At 59.5% G+C, this 9,145-nt stretch overlaps 1 protein-coding gene across 1 annotated transcript; it reads left to right on the top strand.

The window, feature by feature from the left end:
* Positions 1-1,544: 1,544 nt before the first annotated feature.
* Positions 1,545-6,484, top strand: OPRD1 (opioid receptor delta 1; the record flags this gene model as incomplete). The annotated part of the gene is made up of 3 exons (XM_079546146.1): positions 1,545-1,762; positions 5,004-5,353; positions 5,952-6,484. 3 exons carry the CDS (start codon positions 1,545-1,547, stop codon positions 6,482-6,484), a joined length of 1,101 nt encoding a protein of 366 aa, XP_079402272.1.
* Between the last annotated feature and the right edge of the window lie 2,661 nt (positions 6,485-9,145).

Here is a 9,145-nt window from a genome sequence, read left to right as displayed (position 1 = left end):
GGGAAGGCTTGATAACCCCCACTCTGAAGCAACCGCCTTCATTTCAGGCTGATTCTTAGGTGTTTTTCACGGGGATGGGCTGTTGGCAGAATCACCGATGCATCCTGCATCGGGGCAGGCTGGCGATGCCCACTAGGAGGTGAGAGCACCTCGGGGACACGGGCGGCATCGGTGACACCACCGCCATCTGCAGCAGCAACGCACCGGGCGGGGGGTCCCCGTGCAGCCCCCCGACCCCAAGCAGCTCCGGAGGGCTTTGGATGCCCAAAGATACCGAGCGAGGCAGGGAAGGAGCTCAGCTGCTTTGGTCTCCCCTGACGCCGGGCTTTGTTCTCTCCCAGCAGCTGCCCCGAGAGGTAGGAGAACACTCGGAGCTGTTGACGTAGGAAAACAAACGGCGGAGCTCAGCCCGTGTTCCTCCTCAAGGCTGAGTGCCGGTGTGGGAAGGGCTCAGCGGCTGCGGAGCTCCTCAATGCCTTTCCTGCAAACCCCAAAGCATCCCGAGAGCTGCGGGGTGTGGGGTGGTGTGCTGCTCCCACCCCGGGTCCGACCCACAGCCTGCAGAGCTTTGGGGGGAGCAAATATCCCCACCAAAACGAGCTGCACCCTCAGCTGGGCGGCGTGGGGTGCCTCCATCCCGCTGACCTCTGGGGTTCCTCACACCCCGCGAGAGGAGCACAGGTCCCCCAGCACAACCCATTGGGTTCCCAGACCTGTTGGAGCACCGATCCCATTTGGAGCCCTGATCCCATTCAGAGCTCTGACATCATTTGGAGCCCCGACCCCACGTGCAGCCCCGTTCCCATTTGGAATCCCGATCCCTTTTGCAGCCCCAGTCCCGTTCAGACCTCCAACACCATTTGGAGCCCTGTTCCCATGGGCAGCCCCGGTCCCATATGGGGCCCCCAGCTTCTCTGTGGGGACAGGGGCAGTTTGCCCTCCCCAACTCATTCCATCTCCTCTCCTCCCCCCCCCCCACCCCCCCCCAGCCTTCTTCCAAACAAAAGAAAACCGGATCAGTATCGCAGTTTGCATCGAACCCGATGTCCCCCAGCCCTGAGACCCCCGGGATGTTCGGGGTCCCTCAATGACTTCGGAGGAAGGCAGCAGGGAGTGGGATGGGGCAACAGGGAGCGGGTGTGGGGACTCTACAGGAAGAGGGGGAGATGCAGCAGGAACCGGGGGAGATCCGGGAGGGACGAGGTGATGTAGGGAACCGGGATCGGAGGCAGCAGGGCCACGGTGTGGGGGTGCAGCAGGGATCGAGGTGGGGGCGGCAGGGACCGGGATGGAGCAGGGACCAGGGGGGAGGGGTGGGCTGCGGCAGAGGGCAATAAAGATTCGTGCTGGGAGGGGTCTGGGATGCAGGTAGGGACCAGGAGGGTGCGGGGGGAGGCGGCAGAAGACAGCAGGGCCGCCCCCGGCCCCACGTGGCTCGGAGCACACGGCGGCTCTATAAGGAGACCGCGGGAGGCGGCGGCGCCGGGCGGGAGCGGGACTCGAACCCGCGGCTTTGGGTCTGCGCGGTGCGGGCGCTGCGGGGCATGGAGCTGAACACGGAACTGCCCACGGAGCCGCTCGCGGTGTGGGATAACAGCACAGCATGGGATGCCCTGCCCGGAACCAGCGGCAATGAGACGGGACCGCCGAGAACCAAAAACGCCACTTCCATCCTGATCGCCATCGTCATCACCGCGCTGTACTCGGTGGTGTGCGTGGTGGGGCTGCTGGGCAACGTGTTGGTGATGTACGGCATCGTGCGGTGAGAGCGGGGCTGCGGGAGCGTGTAAAAGGCGTAAGAGTGCGCGGGGTGTGAGAGGGCGATGAGTGCGAGAGCAGCGGGGCTGTGCTGCGCTCGAGGGGACCGCGGGAGCGCGGCTGGGGGCGCGCCGGGTGCGGAGAGCCCCCGGGGGCGCCGAGCTGGGTGTGATGCGGCCACGTGTGAGCACACACGTGTGTGCAAGGCGCGGAGGTGAGAGGGGGTGCAGAGACAGAGCAGCTGTGTGTGTGTGTGAAGTGGGGCTGCGGGAGATGGTATCCGGGGGTCCCGTTCCCCTCCCTCCTGCAGGCGCGCTGTAGGATCCACTTGCTGCCCTTCATGGCTGGGTGGGACCACAGAGCCGTGCGTGTCCCCCCCCCCATCCCTACAGAACGGGGCAGCTCTGTGGAGCGCAGGAGCCCTGCCAGCAGCTGGGGGTTGTGTGGGATTCCCCGTTTTGTCCCGTTTCCCCTCCAATCCCGGCACTTCCATTGCACGGGGTCAGCGGTGTGACCTTCCCACCTGGCTCCCGGGGCCCCCAGAATCGGTGATGTGAGAAGGAACGGCATGCAAAGCCAATGGCAAAGCTCAGAGGAGGGACAGCATCCCCGTGGAACAAAGGCAGCTCCTTCCCTCCCGCAGCCCTGTGCCGGGCGGGGACTCAGACACAGTGCCAGCAGGAGTTTTTCACCCACCCAAAGCAACTGTACAGTTGACCCTGGAGAGAAAAAAAAGCAGAAATCAAGGGGAAGCACGCAGTGAGGGATGCACATGGTCAGCCCCCTCCAGCTGCCTGGAGCAGGGACGGCATTTTGAGATAGAAAAAGCCTGAATGTGCAAACAGCATCCTCGTCAGCAAACTCATATGGTCACCTCATTGCTGCCCGTGCTTAACGAACGCAGCCTGGTGCAGCAGCCAGAGCACATAGCCATGGTTTCAGGCCCCCCACTCCCTGACCCAGACGCTGTATCTCTGGGGGATGGGAGTGCATTGCCCTCTGAGCCCCTCTGATGGTTCTTGGGGGGCTTCTCTGGGGTTTGTTGCATGAGGTGGGGGCTCAGCCTTGCAAAACTGAAGGTCTCAAAGCTTTTGGCATCTGTGTGCATTCGGCAGAATGCAGGCTAAGGACAGAGCAGTTTGCTACATGGGCGGGTTGCTCTGCGTTGGGTAGGATTTATAGGGGGAAAGCTGCAGGGGATGGGGCTGTCAGTGGGATTGCAAGCACAGTCTGGGTCCAGATCCCTCTGCAGGGGGGTCTGTGGCTGAAGTGCACCAGCAGGGCTTGGGGACATGGGGACCCGGGGATGTGGAAACACGGGGGCCCCATTCCCCAGTGTGCTGTGGGTAGCGGTGATGAGCACATGCAGGACCCTGTGCACAGCCCAACACCTCCATCCCTCCACCCTGGAGCCCATCCAAGCCAAAACCCAAAGCCCAGAGCAGCCAAAATGGGAGCCCACATCCAGCACCCAGCCACCATCCAACAGATCGCATTGTCTGCAGTGTTTAAGCCCCCCCTTGGAAGCACTGGTGGCACTGGCAGCCCGGAGGGGAGGCTCACCACCCTGGACCCCCCCACTGGGCTGAATCCTTCCCCAAAACCCTCTGGAGGAGGGGGCACATCTGGCAGCAGCTGCAGAAGCGCTTACCCAGCACTGCGCTGCGCAGCCCAAGTCGCACGTTTGTCCCCTTTGTGCAAAAAGCAGAGACCAGAGAAGTGTGAATCTACCTGGAACGGCTATTTTTAACCTGGGTGAGCCAAAACAAAAACTGACAGCAAACAGAAATCCTCAGCTTTTTGTTTAACCCAGAAGGAGACGTTGCTGAAACGCGCATTCACCAACAGAGCAATGGCACGGGAAAGGGAAATGTCTCAAGGAAATTTCAAATTCATGTTGTGCTTAAAGAGCAAATTCAGATTAGATGTTCTTCCCTCCCTGCCCTTCCCCAGGTGAGGGGCTGCAGCAGGAATGCGCTCACTGCTGTGCAGAGCCCCATTTCTGCAGCTCCATCTCTGACAGCACAAACCTGGGGCTGCATCCCCCCCCCCCGTGGGGTCTGATGGTGGATGGTGGGGAAAGCCAAAGGAAATGGAGCCCTGCCTTGCCCCAATTTGCTCCTTGCATGATGGAGTCATTCTCTAAGCTGAGCCCCAACAGCCCAAGGATCATCTCCCCCCACGTCCCAGAGCCAAATCCGTCATCCACAGTGCAGCACCCTCCCCCAGTTCTCAGCCTGACCCCCTATGGATGCTGCGAGCAGCTTTATCCACGCACAGAGATGCTTTGCTAATCGATTAGGGGGCACCTTAATGAGCTGGGGGCTGCAGAGGATGCTCTGAGATATGGGGGATGCCTGGGAAGGAGCGCATGGAGGGGATGGAGCTGCAAGCACAGTCCTGACCCCAGCGCCCCACAAACAACCCGGTGGCCTCCCAGAGCACTGTGACCTTTGGGGACCTTCAGCTCTCAGCACCGGGTCCAGGCACTGCTCCTATCACGGCGTGATGAGGACCAGAGCTCAGCAGCAGAGCCAACGTCCCCATGTCCCTGTGCCATGCGTGGGGCCAGCCTTCCCCAAGGGCTCCCGTGGAGCAGCTCTGGCCGTGCTGATGATGCTGCTGATGGTGCTGCTGATGGTGCTGATCCCATCTGGCCTCTTTCCGGGGGTAATCGATCCAATTTCTGCAAGGAAACTCGACAGGGAAGCAGGCTGGATAATCACGATTTACTGGGTGGAAAATCAGATAGAGGAGGTTTCAGGAGGTAAAGGACATTGAGCAACAGATTCGGGGAAATGGAGTAAATCGATTTAATTGGAAAAGAGACTGATCTGAAAAGCTCTTTGGAGTTGCTTTGATCTCCAAGTAGAGGCAGGCAGATGAATGAGCGTTGTTTCCCTGGCCAGGCGTGTGGGAGAAGCTCCTTTGGCTTCACCGACACAGCAGCACGTCCCCAGCCCTTCCCCAGATGGGCACATAGAATCGTTACAGTTGGAAAAGACCACTAAGAACATCCAGTCCAATCTCAACCCACCCCCCCTGTGCCCACTCATAGAATCACAGAGTCATTCAGGTTTGAAAAGACCTCCAAGATCCCCGACCCAACCCCACCACCACCCCCTTCAGTGCCACATTTGCTCAGCGATTCTCCCCACCCCACTCAAATTCGATAGGAAACCAAACCAGGAGGATTTCTGGTTCCCTGAGCGCCCACCAGCCCCCACCTCTGCCCTCCCCTTCAGGTACACCAAGATGAAGACAGCCACCAACATCTACATCTTCAACCTGGCGCTGGCCGACGCGTTGGCCACCAGCACGCTGCCCTTCCAGAGCGCCAAGTACCTGATGGAGACCTGGCCTTTTGGGGAGCTGCTCTGCAAGCTCGTGCTCTCCATCGACTACTACAACATGTTCACCAGCATCTTCACCCTCACCATGATGAGTGTGGACCGTTACGTGGCCGTGTGTCACCCGGTCAAGGCGCTGGATTTCCGCACACCGGCCAAGGCCAAGGTCATCAACGTCTGCATCTGGGTGCTCTCCTCTGTCATTGGGGTGCCCATCATGGTCATGGCAGTCACCAAATCAAAAGGCAAGTGAGCTTTTGAGGAAAGGTCCCATCTGTGCTTCCTGGGGTGACACTGCTGAGCCACTCGGTCCTGTCCGTGTTTGTGCTCTGTTGGAGGTCATCCCTCCATCACGACCGTGGTGGAAAACCAGCATGGTGCTGTTTTCCATTTTGGTTGCAGAGGTTGGAAACAGTCCCAGGTGTTCACTGCCGGGGTGCAGATCAGGTGCCAACGCCAGGGCTTGGGGTATGATGGGTATACTGGCTATATAGCGAAATCCCCAGTGAGTCTGCAGCTCCTGTTTGGTGGCTGCTGGGAGAAATCCGGGCATCCTGCAGAAGCAATCAGTTTCAATGGAAGGTGACGGGGGATGCGCTCAATGCAGGGGTTGGGATGCTGCAAAAGGCTCTGCAGAGAACGATCCCCAGTTTGGTGGCACCTCCTGCGTCCCACAGGCACCCCACAGAGCACCAGGGCAGTCTGCAATGAGATGGCACGTGGGCACGCATCTCCTGGTGGTTTTAGCACGGGTGGAGATGCTCTGCCACCACGGAGCAGAAGCATTCAGTTCCCAGCAGACGCTCCATCTGCTCTCCCTTGTTTTCATCCCTCTTCCAGCAGATGGAACAGTGCTGTGCACGCTGCAGTTCCCCGACCCTCCCATCTACTGGGACACGGTGACCAAGATCTGCGTCTTCATCTTCGCCTTCATGGTGCCCATCCTGGTCATCACCATCTGCTATGGGCTGATGATCCTGCGCCTGAAGAGCGTCCGTCTGCTCTCAGGCTCCAAGGAGAAGGACCGCAACCTGCGGCGCATCACTCGCATGGTGCTGGTGGTGGTGGCAGCCTTCATCATCTGCTGGACGCCCATCCACATCTTCGTCATCGTCTGGACGCTGGTGGACATCGACAAGAAGAACCCCTACGTGGTGGCCAGCCTGCACTTCTGCATCGCGCTGGGTTACACCAACAGCAGCCTCAACCCCGTCCTCTACGCTTTCCTGGATGAAAACTTCAAGAGGTGTTTCCGCGAGTTCTGCCTGCCCTTCCGAGCTCGTGTGGAGCAGAACAGCTTCTCCAGAGCTCGGAACACCACGCGGGAGCGCGTCTCCACCTGCGCCCCGTCGGACGGCCGCGGCCAGCCGGCATGACTAGGCGTGGGTGAGCAGCGGGGTGCTGGGGATGAGCCGCGCTCAGAGGTCACCCAGGAGACCACCACAGAGCTTTAGCCCTGCTGGGACTGAATGCAGACAGACTGCGGAGAGTTTTCTTTTTGGTGGGGCTCGTTGAGCCATGAGAGGACGCCCACTGCACGCGTAGGGCTTGGGCTGCCTTTCTGCCTATGGAAAACCCATCGGTGAACCATCCAGTAAACCCATTGGTTTACTGGAGACCTCCAAGCCAACTCTGGCCCCAGAGAGGACTTTTGAGTTGATACTACTGCTGTGTTGTTGGGATCTCACTGGCAACCCTGCCCACGGGTGCAAAGCTGGCAATGCGGGCGCAGCATCCCCAGCCCCACGGCAACGCTGCATTCCTGCATCCCACAGGGCAGCTCCCATCCGTCTGCTGCCAGAGACAGCCAGCCCGAGGAAGATCTCATTACAGAGCAATTGGTGGGGACTTGAGGAGTTTCTCGCAGCGCTAACGCGATTAGGACGGCGCATCCATCCCTCGTCCTCTCCAGCACTGACAGTTTATGCACTCGCAGCCACGCGAGGCAGAGCCCAGCCCAGGGCTGGGGTTTTGTGCTCAGCACCACGCCGATGGAGCCCCGTTCTCCAGCAGCACCTCGATGGGAGTTCATCTGCAGCAGCCATCAGCCCTGGGGCTCTGCACTGCATTACCACCGCTAAACAGGGACAGATGCATCCCTGGTGCCGCTGACCTTCCGTCCCCTCCACCTCCTGCAGCAGCTCTGTGCCCATGAGGGCACACAGCCCACGGAGGATGGGGCTCAGAAGGAGCACTAATGGCTTTTATTGGACAAATTGATGGTGCTGGAGGAAGCAGGCGGGCGCGCGGGTGCACCTGGGGCGCGTGGGCTGGAAGGAGAGGCCGCCTCTTGGCTCTGTTTTTTTTCCAGTTGCATCAATCGAGCCTAATGAAGGTCGTTACCTCTCCACAACGGCCTTACCTTGCTGCAGAGCTGCTGGCGATTGCAGCCTGCCCCTTTGCAAGGCAGAGCTGACGAGGCAACGGAGACCAATTTCTTCTTTGAAGGGCCAAACGGAGCAAAATTTTGGATCTCAAATCAAGGACCACCGGGGCACTTTTACAACCTGTCTGCAGTGCATCCCTCCCAGCTGAGCAACGCCTCAGCGCTGCAAAGCTTCGTCTGCTTGTGCCTCCCACTGGGCTGAGCGTCAGCCCCGTGTGGGGTTTGGGGTGTCCTAAAGGGTCGGGATGTGCCTGTATGATTGGGCTGTCCTTGTATGGTTGGGATGCCCCTGTAGGGTTGGGGTGTCCAAATAGGATTGGGATGTCTCTGTAGGGTTAGAATGTCCCTGTAGGATTGGGGTATTCTACAGGATTGGGGTGTCCTGCAGGGTTGGGGTATCTCTGTAGACCTGGGACGTCCTGTGTGGTTGGGGCATCCTGCAGGCTTGTGATGCCCTGCAGGGTTGGGGTGTCCATGCAGGACTGAGGTGTCTTTGCAGGGTTAGAATGCCCCTGTGGGATTGGGGTGCCCTGTGGGATTGGCATGTCCCTGTAGGGTTGAAGTACCCTGTAGAACTGGGTCTGGTTGGGTTGGGATATCCTGGTGTGGTTGGGGTGTCCCTGAAGGATTGGGATGTCCCATAGGGTTGGGATGTCTTTGTAGGTTTGGGATGTCCTGTGGGGTCGAAGTGACACAGGACTGGGGTGTCCCTGCAGGGTTGGAATGTCCATATAGGATTGGTGTGCTCCTGAAGTGATGGAATGTCCCTGCAGAGTTGGAATGTCCCTGTGGGATTGAGATGCCCTGTATGATTGGGGTGTCCCTGTGTGGTTGAGCTGCCTGGGGGCTCTGTGTACTGCAGCACAAGGGACACGTGGGGGAGGTGACCCCACCACCACAGCTCCATCCATGAGGCCACAGTGCTGAGGACCATTTCCCACCCCGCAGGGCCCCGCCGCTCTCTCAGCCTGCTGGAAAATGTGCTGCAGTGCCCTTAAAGTGGGTTAAAAGGCTCTTGGTCATTATTTTTTAAACTCACCCACGCTCCGGCAGATGCAGGAGGGGAAAGAGAAAGCAGAGGAAAAACTTAACCCTGCTTCCACTCCAGTCAGGATGCTGACGGGGAGGGCGCCCTGCACGCTTATACATACCTTTATATAGATGTACATGGCTCTATCTACAGGCAGACCCCGCGTCCCCATCCCTGTCCCCTCTGCTGTGTCCCAGGGATGGCACTGCTGCCCCCAGCCCTCGTCCCTCGGTGCCATTGCTGTACAGGAGCTGCACCTGCTGGGAAAGAAAAGAGAGCCGAGAGCTTCCAGCGCCGCTTCCATTCCCCACAGCCGAAAACGAGATGGGATGCTTTGAGGGGGGGGGGGGGGATGCGAGGGTCTGTGCCCCCCCAGGGCCGCCGTAAGGGGGATCTGAGCGCACAGCGGCACCGATGGGTCCTTCTGTGCTCATTATTGCAGCGGCACAGCACCCAGCCCGAGTAATCTAAATGCAAATGAGGATTTAGAGCAGGAGCGAATGGAAACGGGCGTCGGAGCCCGCGCTGAACGAGACGTCGGGGTTTTTTTTTCAAGCCTTTATCGCTTTCTGTCACCTCAATGGGCTCAGAGATGGGGAGCAGCAGAACCCGGAGCGCTCG

The sequence above is a fragment of the Tetrao urogallus genome, assembly GCF_951394365.1.
Source record: "Tetrao urogallus genome assembly, chromosome: 23".
NCBI lineage: Eukaryota > Metazoa > Chordata > Aves > Galliformes > Phasianidae > Tetrao > Tetrao urogallus.
This window is presented reverse-complemented; position numbering and strand designations above follow the sequence as displayed.